Raw genomic sequence first — 24,351 nt, 5'->3', positions numbered from 1 at the left:
TGATGGATGTGCTGAAATTTTCCTCTAAATCAGGACGGTATCTTCCTACAGCCCTGCTCTGTGTCACACCCCGGAGTGGTGGACATGATAGCACAGGCACAGCTGGATAAAGAGTTATAGGCTGAATTATGCCAAAGGGCAGGAATGTGTTGCTCCTCCAAATACCATTTAAGCTGTTCAGTTTTGTTTTCTCTTGACAAACATGGGCTAAACTAATTACATTATTTTGCAGATAGCTCTGGATGGAAGTGAAATAAAACCTCTTATCTCTGGGAAAGCCCTTGGATATGGCTGTGGTTGTACAAATACTTGCACTGCAAATACAATTAGGCAGAATGAGAGGGGATGCAATGAGAGCCACCAGCAGAAGGGTGGAGCGGGGCACTTAGCAGACCTCACCCATCTCCATCTCTGGTGCGTCTAGATGTCAGGGAGAGGGTGAAATATGTTGTCTCGGTTTGGGTAGTAAGGGGGAGTTGCTGTTAGGGTTGAATTTCATTTTTATAAGCTACAAGACTGCTTAATCTGTATTGCTCCACATTATTTCTCTGTGTGCTTGCCTTGTGAAACAGTGTCGTGGTTTAAACCCAGTTGGCAACTGAGCACCACGCAGCCGCTCGCTCACCCTCCCCTCCCCGTGGGATGGGGGAGAGAACCAGAAAAAAAAGTAAAACCCGTGGGTTGAGATAAAGACAGTTTAATAGGACAGCAGAGGATAATAATAATAATAATAATAATAATGTACAAAACAAGTGATACACAATGCAGTTGCTCACCACCCACCAACTGACGCCCAGCCAGTCCCCAAGCAGCGATCGCTGCCCTCCAGCCACCTCCCCCCAGTTTCTATACTGAGCATGCCACCATATGGTATGGAATAGCCCTTGGGCCAGCTGGGGTCAGCTGTCCTGGCTATGGTCCTTCCCAGCTTCTTGTGCACCTGGCAGAGCATGGGAAGCTGAAAAGTCCTTGACCAGTGTAAACATTACTTAGCAACCACTACACCATCAGTGTGTTATCAACATTATTCTCATACTAAATCCAAAACACAGCACTATACCAGCTACTAGGAAGAAAATCAACTCTATCCCAGCTGAAACCAGGACAAACAGCATGATTAAGTTTCTGGTCTAAAGAATTAATGAGCTAAATGGATTGAATGAAGTGCAACAGAAAAGGATTACATTACCTTATTTTATACATGGGGAACAGAGAGATAGGCTGACTGGTAACCATTTTAAGATTGGCTCAAGAAGGCAGGAGCAGAGCCAAGAACTGCATGCAGATTCTCTAAGTCCCAGGCTACTCTCTTAACCATGAAAGCCACCTTCTCAAGTACGGAGTTACGTCTGTAATGTGGTCATGCATCATACATCAAACCACTTTCTGCCTCCAGCCCACCCTCACTCCAGCAAATTTCCAGCTTTGAACTTCATATCTGTAAAGGCTGATTCCTCCAGCAAAACTTCTGCTTCCAGATTAATAAGCTTTGCAGCCCCAAATGCTCAGGAATTGCAGAAAACCAGAAGGACTCTAACGAAGAAATCATAACAAAGCTGATAAATTAGGCTAATGTGCTAGGAAATTCAGCTGTATCAAAAATGAGGATGAGGTAGCTTACAAAGTAGGAAGCTCTTGGCTGATGCCAAAAAGCTGTTTTAGTAACAATTTCAATTTGACGAGAGTCAGGAACACAACAACCTCTTCCTGGGGGGAAAGCAGAGCACGGCTTTATTTATGAGGTCAGGAACCTGACAGGAGTACATTAAGCTTTCTGGAGCAAAGCCCCTTCTAGGCTCATAAATGATAGCAGGATTTGGGGGTTTACTATGTAAGTATTAGAGTTATCACAGTAAAGCGCTCCACGTTTCGAGCAATACAAATTAGTTGGCGAAGGCTGCTTTAAAGTAATGTGGGTTGATGGGATTTCTTCACCACTGCACTTGGAAGGATGCATCATGATTTAATTCACTGAATATCAGTATATAGTAGTGCAAATAGCACAGCAAGTGCCAGGGCTAAATTAAGGAATGGTTAGTTCCATTCAGAAAAGCATTGTGCGCTCCACAAGGTTTAATTTAAATAGGAAGACCTTTTCAGGAGCTTTTCTGGAGGACACATCCTGATAATGTCCTCAAATTATGACCAGATTCTGAGGTAGCAACATGGTACTTCTGTTACTTGGGTCGTCTGTTTCCCGATCAAAATAAAATATCCTTTAAGAGTGAGATTCAGTGTAATGATACACATAGCAATAGCTTATTTGTGTTACATATGTGAAGCCTTAAATAAGCCCAGAATTTTACCTCAGACTATCTGGGTTGGTATAACTAATGTACAGCACCTCCTCAAGTTCGTGTGTCATTATCCCAGTGGAGGTACTTATCACTAGAAATCGAGTGGTAAAACACACCGTGCTGAATCCCGCACCAGTAGCCAGGTAAAGACACACAAATACGGCCTCTCCAAAGTGGGACAGCAGGAAGAGCTGCACCTGCAACAAGTACGTCCACATGTGACAAAAATCCCAGACAGAAGGGAAGAGCCTGATATAAAAAGTATGGTATTTATTTTAAATTAATCTTCAAAGTACAAGAATACAGCTGTGTCCTGGAGCTTTAATTTCAGATAAGGAAACAAAACTGTGGGCTCCCTTTGACAGCTCTCTATCTCTACGCAACTCTTGCAAGTCGAAGAAATAAACTACACCAAAGTCCCTTTAACAACAGCGTAATTATATTTTATCAAAGTCGGTATAATTATAGCTACCCTGGCAGCTGTATTTATGCTATTTTACCCACTCAAAGCCATTCCTTGTAGCTAACTCAGCACAAACCCTATGTTTAGTCCTGGCCAGAGATGGTCCTACCTGTGTAAAGGCACTGCAGCCAGCCAGGCAGTTGCTTGGAAGAAGCTGCTGTTTGAGGAACGGGGTAAACTGAAGTCCCTTCTATAAGAGATGATGCCTAAAAGAGATAATTATTTCATTTGTGGCTGGGTGTTTCTCTATGAGATACGCACTCTGGGTTTGCCATGAGATCATAACTTCAATGCAGTCATCATTAAGGGAAATTATATGGCCCCATGTAATGTAGCAGATCAGATTTTCATAATAAACCCCTCTTGACCATAAAACAAAGGCATTCTACTGAGGAGACCCAAATTAGGGTTAGATCACCCCAGTGCTTGGCACTACCTGAACATAAACTCACAGACTCTGCACAAAGATATTCAGAAAACTGATGATTCCACTGTTTTAAGACTGATAAAGGCAATTCCAGTTTGCTCCATCCTCCTAGCTGCTAGTACAGTATCCATCCTCTGGGCCTAAGAAAAGTAGTTGAAAATATCCAGAAGGGTGCTTAAGGTACATATACATATGTATATGTATGCATGCATATATATTTCTATGGAGAAGGAAACAACTTTCAGGTGTTCACTTCAGCCTGACCGGAAATCAGCCCCAGAGCAGAGCAAGAAGGCCAGCAGGAAGGGATAGTAAAACGTCTCCAAAATAAACCTTTACCTGACAGAAAATTGACTTTTTAAAATTAATGATCAACCTCTTCCCATCTGATGTACCTGCTTCCTAAGGGAACATTCATCTTTGTCAAAATACCTTAACAAAAATCTCTTGGCTGACTATTTTTCTGAGCAGCTCAGTTCTGTACAGAGAAATAATCTGGGCCCCGTGTCTTTGGCCCTTCATCCAGCAGTAATAGGCGTATATTCAGCGTTCATCCTTTCCTGTGCGAACGTGCAGAAGTACCTTTTCGGACGCAAGGCTTCTTTCGCCAGTGATCTTGCAAAAAGCATGGCCCCTTAGGCTGTGCGTTGGAGGACAGAATTGTTTCCTGAGGTTAAACGTGATCCCCAGGAGGTGGAAATTTCCACCCCGGGACTGGAATCACGTGGGTGGCTCTCCAGCATCTGGGCATCGCAGGTCTCTGAAGGCATCCATCCTTGGAGGTGCGGGGTCCCCGTGCCCCGCTGCGGTGGCCCTCACTCTGCTGCCCTGGGGGCTGTGGCCGCTCTTCCGTGGCACGGGAGACGCAATTACGGGGAAGAGCTCAGGGTTTGGCTTCAACTGTAATTGCCTGCAGAGGTGCTGATATACGCACTCAGTCAGTCAACCTCCTCTCTCTGTGTAAATACACCAGAACTGTAGTTTAAATCACTGTTAAGACTGGAATAAGAGTTGAGAAGACTTGGAGACTATACCTATTTTTAATTAAAAAAAAAAAAATCGCGATGAGAGCTCTCTTAGTTCCTTTGCCCTGAGAGAGAGACAAAAAGCGTCCCCAAATAGGTAAGCTCTTTATTTACTAGTTTTATTTACTGGTTTACTTTATTTATTTTCTTCAAGAAGCGCAAGACATTTTCAGTGCGGGCATTAGAGGAAGAGGACCCACACCTGCGCTGCCTGGGAGCAGACTTTGCCCACAGCTGATAAGGCCAACTAGTAGGCAGCAGAGAGGTTGCTGCAAAAGGGCAAGAATGAACAGAAAAACCAGGAACAGCCTCATAGGCCTCCCCAGACATCTCCAGGTAATGTCTTGCACAGCTATCAGGGGAAGCAGTTCCGCTTCCCTGCAGCTAACTTGGTCCATTTTTTGTTATCAGTGTTGTGGCATTTTAATAATAAATCCTCAGTGTTGACCATCATCTCTGCAGTGAGTGAAGGGAAGCGATCGCCGGTGCTCGGTGGTCAGCCTTCCCCTTCCTCCTCCTCCCTCCATCATCTCCAGCATCCACAACACGTCCTTCCTGCCCGCGTGCTTAACTTCACACCTACTCAACTGCTTTCCACGTAGACATCAACACTTTAAAAAGACAACAGATGTTTTCTTTATCATCATCTTTTAAACAATACCTAATAAAAGCTGAGATTAAAAAAATATATATTCTAAATTGCTCCACAGCTCTAGACAAACAGCCTTCACACTCCAAAAGTAAAAGCCTTATTTCAAGAAAGCAAGCACTCTGACGGCAAGACACAGACCACTATCGATTGCTGCTCACATAAATCACATTTATTTTCCAAATAATAGGAAGATTCATTGTTTTCTGCCAAGCAGTGTCACCTGGTAATAGGAGCCAGTCAAAGCAACAGTAATTTTCACACCATAAGAACAGTATCAAGCCTGTTCACCGAGTAGGATGAATGCTATTGATCAGGGGAAAAAAAAATATAAAAACAGGAGACAAAGGCAAAGAAATTAAGTAATGATGTATAGGGTGTGTAATGAAAGGTCTGTTAACATTTCCATTATTCAGCTTCCCTCCCCGGGTACCTCCTCTGAAGCATTTACAACCCCACTAGGAAACCTCCTCAAACCAGGGCTGCAAAGGGTTAATGGTGCAAGACCAACACTTAAGGACGGGGAGTTCAAACCATAGTATAAAAATGAAGGGAAAGGTCCTACCCTGGTCTCTGTTTATTGACACAGCAAAAGCCCCAGAGCGTTTCACTGAATTGACTTTTTGTGCCGCAGGGAGACGTGGGCTAAAGGGACGGGGACTGCCGAAGGGTCGCAGTCAGGAGAAGCCACAGAGCTGTGGGAGAGGACACACGTATACCTGCCCTGAATCTGTCCCCTCTGCGAGGGGCTAGAAACTACGGCCCCCCTGCTGAGCCCACTCGTAGTCAAAATAAATAGCACAACAAGAAAAGTTGAACATATAAATCCTTATTCTCAAAATTTACCTAAACTTTTACAAAAAAAAAAAAGCCCTCGTCCACCATCCCCATAGCAGATCATGTACACCAGATACTTCCCGACTGCCCAGCTGAGTGGCTGTTTGCTTGTGCAGCCTTGGCAAATCCATGGGCATTTCAGCAGGAGGCAAAGCAGTTGACTGAAGGTCTCACCAGACCAGTGGTGGAGAGGGGCTGAGACCCATTGGTCTCCACCAGTTCCGTCACCCGCATCCCATAGACACAATTTTATACCCAGGGCGGCTGCAACGTCCTGAAGGGTCCTGTGTGCTTGTCTCAATGACCACCAGCAATGCAGCCAGCAGTAATGGAAATGAAAAGCCTACCTTGAAAAGCCTTTTGAGTTTTTCTGCCTGGGTCTGGGCATCTGTCACTCTGTGGATTAAATTGAGAAGTATAGGGCCATCTCTAACCTCCTGACTTTCCAAATCATGCCTTCATATTCTCAGTTCTACAGCAGCGACGGGCGATGGCATTGTCACCCTCTTCTACTCAATGCCAGCAGAAAGTAGCCCTAAAATAAAGACGATCTCACAAACATTCCCCTCTGCCAAGAGAGACAGTCTCGTCCTGATGACTGGAGTTCCTGAGCAAGGTTAACTCTTGCTAACAGGGGACTGATGACTTTTCTGGATGGAAAATACATTCTGAGGCAGCTCATTGTTAGCAACTTAAAACAAAATATTGCTAAACCACAGACCTAAACCTATCTGCTAACTAGCCTAGGAAAAACTTAGCAATCTCTGCGTGAACCAGCGGTTGTTTCATAACTGGGCTGGTAGAAACACCTATAGCACTCTAGCTTTCTCAGCTGACACATCACAATAAAACATGATATGAGGTGACTCATTACCATCGTGTTCTATCACATCCCATCTCCTAATGCAACCTGAGACTTGCATTACGCATGAGCTGAATAATATTTTCCTAAGTATTCATGATAGAAAAATTTGTGGTTCCAAGGGAATTCATTTTGTTGATTAAAAAACCACCACCACCAAACCTGAATCCTGCTGAGAAAGAAGAGGCCGTGGGCTCAGGTGCACCCAAAAAAAACCTTCCTGCAAACCGCAGCAGGGCTGTCTGCTGGGGCAGAGGCCCAGCGAGCAGAGGTTACCAGTCACTTGAGCCTGTGTCTGCACCCAGATCGAAAACCTATTGGGCAAAATCGTATTTAAAGTGGAGCTGGATCTGAACCAGAACTGCAGAGCCAGACGCACTCTGAGCTTTGACAGATCCTGACACAACCTTTTGGGGGATGGGATCAATGGGCCAGTTTTGACTTTGCACGTTAAGAATCAGTGTTTGATGTCCTGCACCCTCCCATCTCTCTGGATCCTCCCGACCATCACTGATGTTTCCTCATAACTAACTCCCCAGCTGTTAAAGATTTCCCAAATGACGTCGGTGACCCTAAAACCCAGTAAGTGAACACTTGCGCACAGCTGTCCCTGCACAAAAGGTTCTGAGGGAAATAGGGAAAATCACAGCTCAGATTGCTACAGATGAGAAATATCACCTGCACATTGGACAAAAAGAGATTGGAAATGGAAAAGCTGTTGTGCTGCCACGGGCAGCGCTGCAGAAATCAGGGACGCGTGGAGTCGCACTGCCCACGTCTCCAGGCGCTGCCTGCAGGGATGTGTCACACCGGGAGCAAGGTGTCTTCCCAAGGTTACCGGACCCGTCTCCCTGGTCGGCAGGGATCATAGAGCCAACGCCAGTTTTCCGTGGGAGCAGGCAAACTGGCATTGGCAACACCAGGCACTTCTTACAATAAAGCACTTACTCCACGGTCCGTGTGCTGCCAGCCAAGCAGAGCTACAGACAGCTAATGCTCGCGGCCCCAGGAACAGCGAGCAGCGGCAGGAGCGGTGCCTGAGTCAGGAGGTGTGCGTCCCATCAGCCGCCAAGGAATGCCCCGTGACGCGATTTCGGCTGAGGGGGTGGGAAGGAGGGTGAAGGTGCGTGGGACCATGCTCTGGAGATACCATCACTGCCATGAGCTCATGCGTTCTCATTGCAGAGCCCGTGAGAGCCTGGTGAGACTGAGGGCATCGGAGCTGGGTCTCGAGCGTTGGTCTGCTCTTCCTGCATCCCGGGCTCCGCGTGGCCTTTTTCTCTTTCTGTCAGACTGATAACGGGGTATTAGCAAGTTGCTAAAATGCTAGTCATGCTCATCCAGGCAGTCATCACAGTTTATGGAGCTGAGCAACAGCCGCTGTTTAACGAGCTTTCCTAACCTAACTGAGGCGGTGATCAAAGGTAGGAAAAGGCCTTTCTGCGAGGAATGGTTCAATATGCTGGCCCTCTTGAGCCATAAAAGAGTTAACCAAAGGCTGGCATGAGCAAAATGTGTAAAATCATGAGTGGCATGGAGAAGGTGAAAGAGGATGTGGTGTTCGGCGTCCCTTCCAGTGTCGGGATGGAGGAGGGGAGGAAACCAAAGGAAGCTGTAGGAGAGAGGTTTAAAACACAGGGGCTATCTCATTACCCAACGGAGTCAGGCGAGGAATCCCTTGCCATAGGACACTGGGTATTGAGCAGTTTTTAAAGTTAAGAGGCAATTGAACAAGTCAATGGAAAAAAAAATACTGGGCAACAGAAAGACCATTTCTGGATCCAGGAGCCTCTGACCCACAGAGTGCCGCAGCTGGGAAAACATTCTGGTGAGGAATAATTACATGCTTAGCCTGTTCCTGTGCTCTGCCCTAGGCATCCACCATTAGTCACTATCAAAGACAGGACAGTGGGCCAGGTAGCTGACAAATCATTTTTTTGGGTATGAAGTGTGACTCACAGCACCGGGAAGGCTCTCGTGCTGGTTACCTCCTCGCCTTGAATCCCCCAGCGGTAATACCCATGTTGTCACAACGCTACCAGTATGGCAGGTTGTGGCTTGCATCTGCTGCCAGGATCAAGTCGTGCACCTTTGGTGAGTGGCCCTTCCAGGTGCCGTGGGACGTGTCTGCTCCTTAACGGCTCCTTAGAGCTCCTGCCCTTCCCCAGCTCTGAGCATGCAGTCTATTAAAGAAGCTTCAAACCATCTCTTGGTTTCACGTAGCAACATGCAACCAGCACTGCTCAGCTTAACATATTAAACCATCCAAAGATGTCACACACTGGGACTCCAAAAATCAGGCAGAAACATATATTTCATAAGTTTTAACCTAATACATTTAAGAGGTGTATTTGCGTACTGGCTTTGGCGTGATCTACGATTTTGCACTGTTAGCTTTCATCTTAAAAACCTGGAAGTAAATTTTGCTTTTTAAGTTAAAGACATTTTCCCAACTGCAACTCTCTAATATTGAGATAATGTAAAAATAACACCTGTCATATCATAAGACTTCATTACACTGCAGCCTAAAGAACAAGCAAGTCACTCTGCATTGACCAAAGGAAGAGCACTTCCCAAACAAGGGATGGAAAAAATTACGTATGCTGTTTAAGTAGAAAGGTGCGTGTGCATGCCAATGGAAACAGACATTGAGGAGATGCAGTTAGACATCCAGCCAGTGCAGTGAGGTCCCGTTCCCTCCTTGGAGACATCCTAGAAAATCTGTGATCACTTCCAGGCAGACATGAAGGCGTTTCCCTGAAATCAAAGCATTCAGACTCGTTATAAGAGCACGTGTTTTGACCTTCCTCTCACACTCACTTCTTGCTTTTTGGGCTGGCTTTGCAGTGACAACATGAGGCCTTCGGGAAGAGGCAGAAGGAAAGTCTGGGATACTTGACGCTCTAGTTCAAGATGTGCCAAATGACACGAGCAGTTTCTGCTTGTTGTGATGAAGACAGCAAGGTAACCTACCCCACGCTTGGAAATGTCATCTTGGGTCAGCTCAGCCTCTTTGGAGATGCTTCTCCTGCTGTCAGTTAACAGCTGGTGGCTAAGAGGGCACCAACAAGGTACTTGACAAACCTGACACTTCCCAACACCCCACCTAGTCCTTTTGGGCTAGAAAAACATGTGAGAAGTCAAAGTGTGCTGACACAGGGCAGCTGAATCGATCATCGTTTCAAATATGAACAATTATTAAAATTGAGATCTGTACGTGGCTTTAAGTGCCCTGTTTTGATTCTCATCAGTGGAGAGGAAAATTACCTTGCCATGCCTAGAGTTTTCAGTGCTACAGGTAGCAATGAGCAAAGTTTTGCAAATAGTGATAAAAAAAATCTCTTAAGGCCAGATTCCAACTTGTTCATTGAGAAGAGGAGAATTAAATATACCTAATCATGGGCAATTTACCACCCCCCCCCCATCCATATATGAGTTAAAGGGGAGTAAAGTGCTCCCCAGGCAAGCTAACGTGAGAGAGCACTAAGATGTGAGCTAAGTCTGGACATAAAGGAGCAGGACTGCACATGAAGGAAGATAACTGAGATCTGAAATGCAGGAAGGACTAACGTGTGCATCCCAGGAATAAACAGTCCTGTGCAACTGGCACACAAAATGAAGGAGAAAAACAAATGGAAATGAATACCCTTCTGTATAGGCAGAATAAAGCAAGGAAATTCAATGTAGTAACAAGCTAATCCCACCACTTGATAGGCACCAGTTTGGTGGCCCATGTCTAGAAACATTCCTGAAGAACAAGTGGGTACGAGTCACACATTTCAGATGTGATTGGGAAAACAGGCAGTTTAGTGCTTCCCTAATGATTATTATACATTTTCTGGGTATCTGGCTCTCTCCTTTTCAAAAGCAGCATCTTTTCAGTGTGTTATTTCAACAAATACGTACAAAGTATCATGAGATGGTTCTGAAATTTGCGGGAAAAAAAGCAAGTCTCTGTAAAGGCAGCCGAGCTGACAGAGAAAAACAGATTTTTGTGTTACTTCTAGAAGTAGGATTTACAGGTCTGAAAGCACTGAGCAGAGACCGGGCAAAAACTTGAAAAATACATTTTAATCATTTTGACACCTACACTCTCTGAGATAATTTATTTAGGATCAAAGACTTGCCAAACCCTAGTTCAAAGAGCAGGCTATGCACATCTCCAAAAGCTGTGGAAAAACAACTGAATTTAAACCATTTTCGTAGTGGCAGCTTCCAAGTGCGGAGCAGGAACTCTTATCTGTCCGTATTTTGCTTGTTTGTGATTGTGTCCCACTATCTTAAGATGAAATTATCTTGTTTTCAGCGTATCATTTTAATTATGCTCTTACTCAACTCACTGTGTGTTCTCTACACTAATAATCTAATTTTCTTATGTGATACTAAAAGGGATTGAAAACACTTTGGGTCTCTGACCCCAGGTATCTGCTCTGTAAAGAATCATTTTGCAATACATTTTATAAATCACATCGGGCCTGTATTTAAACTAGTTCTGCTTCTGTCCTCAGCTCTTCCACAGAAGTGTTGTAGGATGATGAGGAATCTTTTTCCAACTTTCACAATACGTTTATTCACAGCCACTCTTGGGCCAGCATCATCTGTTATCGGTTGTGGTGTCTCACACCCACCTGCATTTTTCCTGCCCCAACACATACTTTAAGTAACCATATCATCACGCAGCCTTCACCTTTGGCTGATGGGCGCGCTGGGATACCAGACCTCACATACGTGCCTGCTCATACACACGTGGCAGACGTGGCACCAGGTCCAGGCTGTCCGGCAAGCAGCATAGCCACATGATGAGCACGGTGCTACACCCAGGCTCCCAACCCTGCTTCACGGTGCTCAGTTAAGCCGTTACCCTTCAGTTAATATCCAGGAATAATCAGGCTGAGAAGGAAGACTAGGCTCAATGGCCATGGGCTCACATTTCTTACTTTCTGGGCAAGCTTGGGCAGATTCTAGGTAGCTATAGGAAAGATTATGTCCGTGGTTCCCTCCTCTGGGGACTCTGTGCTTCCCAGGAGTTTCTCCCCATGGGAGGCGTGGGGTGTAGGAGCACAGCTGCAAGCACACCAGCACCTTTCCAGTGGGATAAGGGTGCCCGTGGTGATACAGGCTTCTTAACTAATTTAGAGCCTACCTGCAGGTCTCCTGACTAATTAATGCTCTATCTTCCTCCTTCAAGCCTAACACAGGGATCAGAGTCAAGAGGATATTCAGGTACCAAATCCCAGTCTGCTCTAACTCTTCAAGGCACATTCTTGATCCGGAGCCGCTCTGTCCTGTGACGTGAGGCTGCGCACAGCACCGGGACAGCCCGGGGGAGAGCAGCCCTGCGCTGGTGTCACCTCTGCCTTCCTCCACCTCTCTTGCTTTTCCAAAGCACGCACCATTTTCCCAACAAATAAGGAGCGCTAATAGCTTAAAATTGGCGTATGTACTGGGGGGGACTTCTCCCAGAGTACGGAAAGTGTACTAAATGGGATGCAGTCCCAAGTGTTGTGTGTTATCCAGTGCAGATGTTCCCCGCGTGGCTAATGTGCAAGCTCTGTTTGATGTCTGTGCTCCTATGGTGATGTTTCCAGCCAGAATGAACCCTCGTTTTCCACTATCAGCCATTTGACACAGGGACTGTATCAACGTGCTCATGGATTTAGCAAAAGGAATAACTTGGTATGCTTGTGGGCCTTTTGTGAATGCGGACTCTCCCCCTTGTGCTTACAGCCTAAACTTTACGTGAAACTAAACATGAACAACTGATGCCAGCTCTAGTCTACAGTACAGTGCAAGAGGACAAAGTATAAATGAGAATTTTCTTTATTTTTAAATATTAGTAACACTGCACAAAACAAAAAAAAAAAGTGGTACTTAAGTGACAGAAAACCAGTACTCAGTCTTATTTCATATTAACCATAATTGAAGTACCCTAACAGAGTTCATGTATGGTTATATGTTTGCATAGGGTTACATTGGGTAATGTAAGCATTCGAAGCTAAACCGTTCAGACACCAGAGACACCAGAATTTGTTATTATCAAACCATGCTAGAATGCAGACTTGATTTTTCTGTTTAGCTTCTTCCTTACGCCGTTATGTGCATTGCTACATCTTTTAAATGTTAGGATGAGTGAGTTTCTCCAGGAACTGTGGGCTTTCAATATTGCCAGGTTTAAGTCTGTTACATCAACAACGTATTGGCAAGAGGAATATAACAAAATGAAACAAAACCATAAGCTGCTAACTCCGACCTGGAGGTTAAAAAGAGGAGGCAACATACTGACAAGAAACATGCAGGTAAATGCTTAAGGCAACGGAAGGGCTCTGTACAAACTAAAAGGTTAAGAGAAGCAATGTGTCATGCACATGAGACAAGTATGGGAAGCAAGGAAGTAATCTTGCCAGAAAATACATATTTATTTTAAATTGAAGACATCTTTTCAAACTAAAAAAAATTAGTCCTGCAATAAAACCGATGCGAAATGCTTTCATACATAAAGGTGTAAGTTCTTTGCAGAAACAACTTGATAAAATCTTATACGGATGCTGAAAAATGTTTGTTATCTAAAACCTACTCAGCAGAAACAAAGAGCACTTTTAAAGTAGCACTTAGATCATTTGTCTCTAGGTTCTGAAAATAAACTTTTAAAATAAGGAATGATTTCACTAAATGATTCATCAGGAGTCAGCTGTGCTTAAGGAAATCCGTAGGAGTGCTTACAGGAGACCATCATTACACTAAGTTTCTTAAAATCAGAGGATATAACTTCATGATACAATTTAAAATGAAGGAACATTTTAATAGCAGGGAAAAACCTTTGCTGCCCAGCTTGGGGAAAAAAACCCAACCATAAAAGTCACTTATTAAGCTTGCATAAATTACCCTGTAAGAGCTCATGTCTCAATCCCGTTCCCAATGACATGACTGAATAGGACTCTTCTTTCAACAGGCCTGATGTTGATGCCAGAGTGACCAACCAAACAGGCATTTGCACAACGCTTTATATCCTACAAAACAAATAAACAAACACTAGACTAGAGTCGTTTTAGTCCCAGGGAAGGAAGAGGTACGAGATTCTGTAACGCTTTCCAATCTTCAAACATAACACACTTCTAACCAAGATCAGCCTCGTTCGAATTCCCTAACCTGACTGGCAAGAAAGCCACTCCGTGAAACTAAAAAGAATAACATAGTGCAATTTTAGTACAGTTTTAAACATGAGTCACTTCCTTGCTAGCAGTGTGAACAATCAAAAAATATACACAAGAGGTGTGCTCAAATGTAACATTAAGTTGTCATTATTATAAAGGTATTGGCATAGCAGAGAAGTCCATTTTAGTAACTCCCTTTGGTTGACTTCTTCTTCTTCTGTTCCTCTCTCTGCTTCTGCTTCCTCCTCTTGCTGCCTTCTTTGTGTCCTGAGGAAACACGGCTTGTAAAACACTATTCACAGCATTCATGGACTTTTCCCTCTAGCAAAAGCACACGTTCTCTGAATGGTTTAAGGAATCTTAAAGAAAATGTCTGCCTTTCTAATGTGTTTTTTTACATGATCGGTTCTACTATATCCCCAGTTCTACTATATCCCCAGTTCTACTATAGCCCTTATACAGGATAGAAGGAAAACACTATCAATCTTTGAAGTCTGAAAAGATCTGGAGAACTTTCAAAAGACTTCAAAGCCATTCAGGAAAAGCTTCAAAATTAGAGCACATGCAAAACCAGAATAATTTTCAACACAGAAGCAATAAATAAGACTTATACAGCAGGAGCTATTTAAGTACTGGCGTTTCCTGCTCACAGCAGTCAGAGTTACCACGACATTTGCATTTCCATTTTAAGACTAGGGAATGCCAAGAATCCTGAGTATATAAGAAGGTGCTCAGTGTTTACCAATATGCATTTTATATGCAGGTCATCAGCCTGCTCATGCTTAACTATGCACCATAGGTTACATTCTACTGCAGCTCCAATGGTACATGGAAGTACCAAGTTCAAGCAACAATTATTTGCTACAGGTTCAGTAGGCACAAGCTTCCAGCCGTGTGATCATCATCCCAATTATTTTCTTCCCCCACAAAGATGCGTGAAAAACAGTTCTTGCTCTGCATCTCGTTCTTTCCTCCAAACTTGCAGTAAAATGCAACTTGCTAGCAGGCTTGCATGCACAGTGAACTGTGCAGAACCAACACCGCATCTACCCAAGTGCACTTATACAGCTAAACTCAAAGCTAGCAAACATTGCCCTCAGATAATCACTCTCTGATGCTTTGAGATAGCCGGAAGGATCTTTTAGCTGAGCGGTGCTCTGCCACTGGGAATCAGCACAGCCCAGGGAACGGGGCCAGCATGGAGCGGAGGAGCCCCGGCAAGGCAGCTGAGAGGCAGGGCTGGGAGTGAGAGGAACAGCCCAGGAAGGACACAGCTCTGCCTGTCTGGAAACCTGTTTCTTTCCCCCATTCTGTCTGCAGGCTGGCAGATGTGACCCTGAGGAAGCTGCGTCACCATCACGCCCGGTTCTCCATCAATCCATCTCCATCAATTTAGCACCGATAGCAAAATTAAGATGGGAAAAGGAAGCGGTGGGAAGTCAGAGGAGCATGAAGCCACGCTGTGGCTGAAGTTTGCTCCTAATCAGAGCTCCTCCCAAGCGCAATTAGGGTTGTGCCCACGGCAGAACTGCACTTCTTCGGTTTGAGTTTAAGGCTTGGGGAGAACCACGAGATAGTCTTTGGGCTAAAATCACTTGAGACATTATCGAAAGCTTGTGCATTAGAGGAAATACACTCCCTTGTAGCAAAGGGAAACTGTTCCTAGGTTACCATTCTCGCTCCTATGCTGTATCAACAGCATGACTTCATCCTTTGCAATCATCTGAGTCAAGAAGCAGGATATTTATTTAGAAATTCTGCCATGAGCGATTAGCCTGCACAAAGTTAGAGTGGAAACCAGTTTTATTGTTTAAGGAAGAGAAAAACTGGCAGCGCTTTGCAGAATTGCAGATGACGCTGTGTTTTCCCTGCACCCTGCCACCCTCCTGAGCTACAGTCCTGTCCCCGGGGATATCTCCTAGTTAAGAACTCCATCCATGAAGTTTACTTCAATGTCAGCCCCTCGGTCACCTATACATCGTCAAAAATAGCATTTAATTTACTGCTGTAAGGAACACATCCCAGAGGGGCTCAAGCGTCTCTTTGCTTTCCCACAGAGGCCAATGGAGGCGGAAGAGACGTGCTGACTCCTGAGAATCAGTCATCCGAAGGGTGTTATTCCAGGGATTCTTCCCTTTACTGGAGGGAAAAACAGCATCATATCAGCTGATCAGAACTAGTTCATGTAATAACTATGAAACATTAACACAGATATTTGGGAAAGGATCATTAAACCCTAACAGGTTATTAGCTTCCTAATTTTCTCATTTTTCATTCTCAAAACACTGTCAGTATTTTTAAAAGGCTTCCACATACAGGCATGATTGCATTTGATACTGCTGTTTTATATCATAATACTTTTTTTTTTTGCAACAGTCCATTTTCTTCCAATCTTCGAGATTTTGAAAGCAATTCTAGCAACTCTTCCTTAAAAATACTGTGAGTCAATGTAAATTATGACTTGAAATTAATGCCACATAATTCATTGTCTTCTAAACGAAACAACTCAAATGTTAAAATAATGTGGTATGAAGATATTTAGGCATTTGACAACATGGTCTCCTACCAGCCTCCGGAATGATAAGGGTGAAATGTGGAAATCTTTCAAGTGTTATCACTGACACACAGAAACAGATTGGCCAAAGTAGGAGATAACGCACAAATACAGAGTATTCCTCAAGAGAAAACTGCCAGGTCTTTTCTGTTTCGAGCCTGCTGTGATAAATAATTTCACTCTCGACCATTTCCTTTTCTACCCCCACCTAAGAAGAAAGGATAGGTCAAACTTTGCCAGTCTGTTAGCGCCAGTGATGCTATGCTGGGTCGTAATGGCCAAAAACCTGATCCGAACAAGGGAAGCAGCTCCTAGTAAAAATAAAAATTCCACGCTAAAGATGTAACCCTTTGGTGCTTATTTTACTTGAATACTTCAGCCAGCACTAATTAAAAGCATATTTAGCTGCCTTGGTTACAAGACTAGCCCCAAAGTCACGAGCGAACAAAATCTGAATTAGAAAGAAGCAGCAGCCCCGTTACTATTTGATTAATTAGCAGTGAACCTGTGTCCTGGTGAGTCGCCAGCATCACGAAGCAGTCACAGAGACTTCCCATAGTTAGTGCCTGGCTGAACCGGCTTCAGCCAAACGCTTCTGGCCTTGGAGATGGGCTTGTCAAATTTCCACCCTTAGAAGCAATTGTTACCTATCTAAACTCTGGAAATGTGTTACATTAAGATAAAGAGTCTTAGGGAAGGGTGGGGGGAGAACAGGTTGCTGAGAGCTTCCCCAAGCTTTGACATTTGGAAAACAGATTCACTCCAATGCAGATAGATATCAGCCTAACTTGGTACATTCTTGCTTTTGTCAGCTGCCAGGAGCAGAGACGGATGAAGCAAGAATCCACACCATTTGGAATTACACCTGGTTTACAACCTGGATAATTCTTGTCTAAAATAAACAGCATCTGCTGACCCGCTCTTCCCATTTCATCCCCCTCTCTTCTACTTCCAGAACCACCATGAAGAGCACAGAAGCTATTCCAGCTTTCAAAAAGCTGCTGAAGACCAAAACCAACTTCCAACAACGCTTAGTAGCAACTCCCTCAGCCACTCGGCAAGAACCAAAACAAATTGGGAAGCCTCTCTGCTGGGTCCCAGATTGACTTTCCTTCTGGCTTTCTACTTCTCTGCCATCTGCACCTCCAAAGTCACAGGTTCATTCAGTCACTATGAAACTGGGCACATTCTTGGGCGGCAACTGCAAGGGAGGTGTGCACATCGAGCGATCGATCCAAAGGGACGAGTGTCCTGGGGAAGACACTCCTACCCAACCCATTTGTGGTATCCTACCTCTTCCTGCCCTGCCTGACATCTGCCTGCTCTACCAGGATGCAGAGAGCAGCCACGGGTCTGCTCCACCTTCCTTCTGCCAGCACAGGAGAGCGTAGGAGTCAGCAGAAGGAAACGAGGTGTTCAGTCACGACTGACAATTAACAGGCAGCATTTCTGCTTCTCGACCCACACCAGTCAGTAATAAAGGCCACGGCCTGATTTTTATAAATCTCCTGTGAAGGTGAAGACTTTGGAGGAGCCTCCTTCCACTTTCAGGCTCTGAAGCACTGAGGTTGGGGTGGGAGGGATTTGTGCTTTCTGCTCAAGTCCCAGAGAAAATGGTTTTCAAGATCTACTAACTTTTTGCTAAGATTGCGGCCATTCTTCTGCCTTCCTTCAAACCAGCAAAGCTGGTCATGGCTTCAACATGCGCGCAGAGCTTTAACAGGGCAGCGAGGTGCATGCATGTTGGGTCTGTAGTGTGCTTTCTAATTTTCTGCTCTTAGAAATCTCTCTCTAGTCAAAACAATAAATTGCTATTTCAAAGGTAGCTAGCTTACTTCTGAGTTGCAGCCACCATCTGTTATTTTAGACTGACCACACTTGCATATGCCATTATAAAAATTCACCCCAGATCACAGCTTCAGCATAATTTCATGCGTGTGACTCAAGTTACAATTACAGCTTTACACTACACTTTCACATTCCCTCCTTTCAGCCCGAGCCACTGCCCAACACACACCACAATCTGACCTACTAATTCTCTCGCCGCATCCACAGCTCCTGCCCATGCCACAGAGCATCGCAGAGAGAGAACCCGCCTTCACGTAAAGACCTGAGGTGACAAAACGTCCCACCCTGTCTAGGTATGCCGCTCCACTATTTAATTATCCACACTGTTAAATCCAAGGGGTGAGTTCTCCAGTTTTACTGGCCAACCCAGTGATGTAATTCCAACTTTGATGTTTTAGGGGACTGAAAAGCTTTAGCAACTTACTGAGGCCTTCCTTCATGCTTGCTCACCATACTATTTTCATTACCAATTCTGCCTAGAATTGCTACAAGAACATACCAAGCCAGATACAACCTGCTTGCCTGCTGTTAATTAAGGTAATACTATTACTGAATAGAGTCCAAGGTTTTACTCCCACACGGCAAGCAAAAGCTTGCAAGGCTATGCAGCCTTGGAAGCCCTTCCATGTGCAACCCAGCCACCTTCTATGGGAAGCAAGTGGGTAACGGGATGCTCTCATACTAGCAGCCAAAAAAAACATGCACGAAGGCAGCTCTGGCTAAGCCAGGGAACAACGAGCCAGCCTCCAAATCCACCAGCCAGTCTTCCTACCCTCTGCCCGCAGAAGAGTTTGGCCGTTACCCCGTCCCACCCGCGCACAGGTACAGCCAGGGGATGTGGAGCAAAGGGAGAGTGAACTCCCTCCCATCTCCGCACCTCCAGCATTCCTCGTGTATTAGATTTCCGCAGAAAACAGTGGCTTTGCTTTCCTTTCTCTTTCCATTACATGCCCAAATACAAGTATGTGAGAGAATTATAAGGTAATTAGTTTGGATAACCAAGCACGTCGATTTTACTAGTTAGTAATGTGTAAATCAGGAAACCATATGTCGGTAAAAAGAACGGAGACTGCATTAAAGATGTAATAAAGTACAAATAGCTCAACTTTCCAGCAGAGGAGTCCATGCCAGGAAAGGATCAAGATTAGTTAGGCTAGTTCTTTAAAAGTGGTTTCCTTTTCAGGGATGCCAGCGGGTGAAAATGGAGCAGAAATGAATTTTTAATGTTGTAAGTTTTAGGTTAATGCAAGCTATTTCATTCAAAAGGAAGAGCAAACCTTGCAATATTATCTTGCAAATAATGATCTTTCATATCGTGTATTTTTCAGTATTTTAACAATTAAACATTTCAACCATTCTTGCTAGATAAAGATCAAAACTCTCAAATCCAGAGAAGCAGTTTTTTAGGGGTAGTTACCACTACCCCTGCCATTAGTGGCTGTAACCCCCAGGTCTCTGTTGGCATTAATACCACTTCGGTACAGCTTGGATATCGCCAGTCAGCCATACATCATACAATCAGGCAGTGCATTACTTGTAGTATCTGAATTCTTATTAAAAAAAATTGCTTGGGTGGAGCTAGCGCACTGTTTGAGATACGCAGCGACTTCAGAGTACAAGTTTTATTCTAAAGGCTGTTACGAAACCAGGAACAGGATGAAACCCAGAGCAATTTCTGCTAAAACGCAAAGTATCGATGTTCGACGGAGAATCAAATTGAACTCTTTTTTTTTTTATATTATTAAAAACCCACTGTCATGACTGGAAATCCTGACTAAGGAGAGGATTCATCTCACCGCTGGATATCGGTTGCCAGTCTAAACAAGTTGGCCAGCCTTTCTCCTTGGGCGCTAGAGAGAGGCAGCCACTTCCAGAGGGATTCCCACCACGTACTCAAGAGGAAACCTGTCCCCTTTTCCTTCACGTACATTTGCTACGGACTTACAGATTAAAACTCAAACATTCCCACTCCTAGAGCTGGGAAAAGAAAACCATTTCACTGCAGGTGAATCATTAATGACTGAGGATTTGCTTGAGGTGCTCTAACAGGGACAACGTCTACAACTGCTGCACAGTCTCGCTGCCAAGGGCCACACGCTAGCGGGGGCAAAACCATGGAGGTGGAACGGTGCCCGGTTTGAGGGAGTGGGCACTGGACCAAGTGGGCTGGACCACTGAAGCGAGTGGGCTTTGGACCAAGGGAGAAAAAGATGCTATTCTTTCCCAACGCTGGCCCGTGTAAGCACGGCAGCTGTTGCAGTGATCAACGAGAAGCCAAGCGGGAGCAAGTAAGTGGTCTGTATAATTACAGAGCTGCGCTGGTGAAGCCTGCTTGCTGGGCAAGGCAGTCGGCAGAGGTGAACACCCTTGAAGGAGAGCGGCGTTATTGGCCAGGGCTCGTGCGCAAACTTCCCAGGGAGGGATTAAGACACTCACGTAGGTTTTTATGACTGACTCGACCAGTCCTTCAGCAGCCCTGTCCATCAGAGGAACAGTAGGCAAAATATTTAAAGCAACAGTAAAATCTTAGTCTTACTGCAATCAAGTTTTCACCCTGAATCTTTTATGGCACCTCACAATCTACTGGTAGAAGAGAAGATTTTGTGATTGCACAAATACTTCTGGAAATTCATTTTAATTGCAAACTTGTGCGTCTTGGAGCATAAATAGATTCACAGCAAAAAGTCCTAAGCAGTCATAAAAATTGCTCCAAAAATTGCAAGGTGCGTGTCAAACTCGGACGCTCTTTGGAAACCATTACAAAGTATTGTTATGATTGCAGAGAACCTCAAGTCTCCAAATGCAGAGCCAAGGTTTTGTTTTGCCAGCTACAGACACAAAACCTGTAACCCCTGCGTGGGAGATTTCAGGACATCAGCCCAGAGGTTACATTCAGGCTTCTGTAGAGAAATTTTAAACTTTCCTTTTTTTTTTTTTTTTTTTTTTTTTTAAAGAAAAGATTCAACTTAGCCATCCCTAAAGAGACAAAACTGCCAGCAACTGATCAGGAAGACATTTATCTGAATGTTTCTATTTTCAAGCTGTCATCCCACATATCTTTAGGTCTTCTGTACAGAAGACAGCGTTAGATTTAAAGGCTCATAAAAGCAGCAGAAGTTGGTACAGCACTGGGAGTACGTGAGCGCATGTTTTGGGGTACAGTGCATGTTTTTCATGCGCTGTGTTTACCCTCAGGAGCCTCATACGCTCACGCTGCCCAGCACTTCGTCTAATTCAGCGCTACTGAGAAGGGCCCGTGGCTTTGGCATCCAAGTAGAAAGGCATCCTCATGCTTCAGAAAAACCCGTCCTGGCAGTCCTGGATGATCTTTGACCACAGGTTCAAATTAAATCAAGTAGTTATGAGGACTTTGTTGTCCAAGATAGCCTCTGGACTATATTGCTGAAACATTACAGACAGGAAATATATCAAAGGACTAATTACTTCCAAAAATAACTGGGACAATCGCTGCGCTTCCGTGTTCGCCTGAACGGTCTCAGCCTTCTCTATTAGGATTTAGGTGCCTAAAATTGCAGCTCCCAGAAATAATATCAAGTTGCTTAACTTCTCCTTCAGCAAGGAAGCCAAGCACAATTTAAATAAATGAATGTGCAAAGTATTGTGATTAGTTAAGTCTCTAAAAGGCCTTCACTTTTAAGAACAAAGAGCATAGGCACTTCAGCAGCATAACACTATTTGTCCTGGATCCTTGAATATCCCAGGACGTTTGTGAATCTAGACTAAATTGAAGAGCAGAGCTAATGCAGGATGAAGGCACACAAGCTGCTGTTTTATTATCTACCAGGGAACTAACATTAAGTCAACACACAGCAACAACCTCTTGCTTGGCTTTTTGGTTTTGGCTTTTGACTAGCTGAGGAATCCTTTTCTGCGCATTTCTCATCAACATGCTTGTGCACACCTGATAAATAAAAAGGGGTCTCCAAGCTGCTTGTAACCCGGCTTCTATCTTGTTCTTCCACCTCATCGCTATTATAATGATAGGCATATTTGGGGGAGCTGGCAGGCTTGTGAGACTTCAGCAGGCGAGGGTTGGTCGGCTGGAAAGGCAGGGCGTGTTGTCCTCTCCGTCTGCATTCCTCAGCAAAGGCTTCTTCATCTGCCTCACCTGGAAAAGCAAAGTGCAAGAAAAGTCAGCTGCACCCAAAACGCTTACATTTAGCCTGAAAAAACCCTCAAAACTGGGCTGGAAATTGCGTGTCACTAAACTACTGCCTTGGCTGCGGTTAGCTCACAGATACTGCTGTCTATCTGCAGATCGGGGAGTGTCCGGAGCAGAAAGCTCCATCAGTGGCCTCTCACCACACTGGAGCCACCCAAAAAAGTCAGCTAGATGTGACAGCTCTGGGGCCACTGTTTCCTTTTTCCCAAAAGGCAGGGTGAGCGAGCTGAGCACATGGCCCTGGATGATACTTCTGTCCTGTGCAGAGTATGCCATCGTCTCCCACCTCGCCTGGACCGTCTGCCTAGGAAGGGTTGACCCTGCTCAAGGAAAAGATATAGGGCAAGGAGGGAGAAATACCCAAGCTGGCTACAGGGATGGTGGGAGAAAAAACCAAAGCCAGCGTGGGTTCAGAGGGGCTGAACATTGGACATCCGTAAGTGGAAGGATGGTAAAGAAGCGTGAAAGATCACATGAAGATGGGAAATGGGGTTGAATACGTAAAGAGGTAGGCACAGTCCAGGCAGCAAGGCAGGCACGCACAGCAAAGGCGAATGAACGCAATGGAAATAAAAACCCAATGTCTGCAAAAATTAATATGAAAGATGAGGTATTCCAGTCATACTCATGCTATTTTGCAGATGACGCTTTCCTTTGCTGCAGAAACTGTAACAGTACCGATGCTGCAAAGCAGAGAAATCTGCTACCGTAACACAAAAAAACCCAGCAAAACCACACATCAAAAAGCAAACGGTAAGATAACAAACAAAAAAGCCAACCGAAGACATTCAATGGGGAAAATAAGAAAAGGGGAAAAAAAAAGTGAGAAGAAAGGTGTGTACCACATTTGTCTCTTAAAGGCTTTTTAAAGTTTCATTAATTCAATTACTTAAGTACTTTTAATAGAGCTGATGAAATACGGCGTCATTTTATTTGCATCAAAAGTGGTGTGTCACATTCTGGAAGTTTTTCCCAGGATGTGCCCAGCATCAGCTGCTTCGGGAGGGGTGTGTGCTCTCAGCTAATGCGTGTGCTCTTAGTTCATGGCTGGGAAATGCTTTGAAGATGGAAAAAGCACCACGTATGCAGTAAGGAACAAGAGCAGTAATACCCACTTCGTTGTGTGCGCCAAACCACCGACACTTTCAAACAAAACAGGTTGCATCGTCTTTACCTTGTAATCATACATGGGGAGATGCTTCTGAGGGCATGAGGAAAAGGAGGCAAGGTATGTTTAAAAAGTCATTTCACAATGCAGCGCGGCACCCGAGGCCTCTCAGGAGAAGAGGACTCCGAGACATGCCTCGCATGGCCCCGCCGTGCGTTTGAGCACCTGGTGCGCACGGATATTACGCAGAGGAGCCCTTTTCCCAGGCGATTACGTGCCCGTTCCCCCCCCCGCCACAACACTCACGCTTTTTTACCCTGGACTCTCCTGTGCTTCCAAAGACACAAGCAAACGAGACAAAAACCCAAGTGATGCTACCACCAAGGATTTCTGCACCGAGACGCCGCCTGCCTGCATCGTACCAGTGTAAAACTCTGGGCGCGCAGCTCTCCTTGCAGTAGGAGGGGGCTGGCAGGACGGCTTTTTTCCCCTCACACGGGGCACAGCACTCCAGCTACGAGAGGCGGTGGGCAAGGAAAAGCTCAGAAAACGCCAGATGCAGAATCGCTGGCATTTCCCGTAAGAGGCTACGGGATTTTACACGCTATACAAACAGCACTGAAGCATGTATCAGTCTGATGGTACCAGGTCTATGAAGATGAAGCCTATAAAATGCCAGGAGTAAAAAAAAAAAAAGCATAGGAAATCCACGTACGCCAGCTGCACGTATAAAAACCCAGTCAAGAGAGTTCACTTCCTAACAAATTATAGCGCACCAGAAATAGGAGATCCCTCCCCTCCCATGGAAACACAGACTGCATGGCTTGCTTTGTGATGTGCAAAGTCTTACTTGATGCATGTTTAAAATTTATATTGGCAAGCAGATGCAGGAATGAGAAATGTGCTGAGGCCGTTCTCGAAACTCTGTGTGTGTGTGTGTGTGTGTG

At 44.8% G+C, this 24,351-nt stretch overlaps 1 protein-coding gene and 1 long non-coding RNA gene across 5 annotated transcripts in view; both read right to left on the bottom strand.

The window, feature by feature from the left end:
- Nucleotides 1–898: 898 nt before the first annotated feature.
- LOC142406562 (uncharacterized) lies at nucleotides 899–6,586 on the bottom strand. Of its 2 annotated transcripts, none has more exons than XR_012774608.1 (3): nucleotides 6,046–6,586; nucleotides 2,870–2,966; nucleotides 899–2,494 (listed from the first exon to the last, which is right to left on the bottom strand). It is a non-coding gene; the product is annotated as an uncharacterized LOC142406562 (long non-coding RNA). The 2 variants fall into 2 exon arrangements; XR_012774607.1 differs by lacking the exon at nucleotides 6,046–6,586 and adding an exon at nucleotides 3,770–4,624.
- Nucleotides 6,587–12,364: 5,778 nt separating this feature from the next.
- The window catches only part of DNAJB6 (DnaJ heat shock protein family (Hsp40) member B6), a 64,741-nt gene continuing 52,754 nt past the window's right edge, over nucleotides 12,365–24,351 (bottom strand). For 2 of the 3 annotated variants that reach the window (XM_075492392.1, XM_075492393.1), the window contains exon 9: nucleotides 20,285–22,242. In XM_075492392.1, coding sequence (XP_075348507.1) covers nucleotides 21,929–22,242 — 314 coding nt within the window. In that variant the 3' untranslated portion in view covers nucleotides 20,285–21,928. Of the gene's footprint in view, nucleotides 13,979–20,284; nucleotides 22,243–24,351 lie in introns of those variants that run through there. The other variant, XM_075492394.1, reaches the window with a different exon arrangement.

This window comes from Mycteria americana, chromosome 2 (genome assembly GCF_035582795.1).
Source record: "Mycteria americana isolate JAX WOST 10 ecotype Jacksonville Zoo and Gardens chromosome 2, USCA_MyAme_1.0, whole genome shotgun sequence".
In the NCBI taxonomy this organism is placed as follows: Eukaryota; Metazoa; Chordata; class Aves; order Ciconiiformes; family Ciconiidae; genus Mycteria; species Mycteria americana.
Note: the sequence above shows the minus strand (reverse complement) of the source record. Positions and strands in the feature narration are given on the sequence as shown.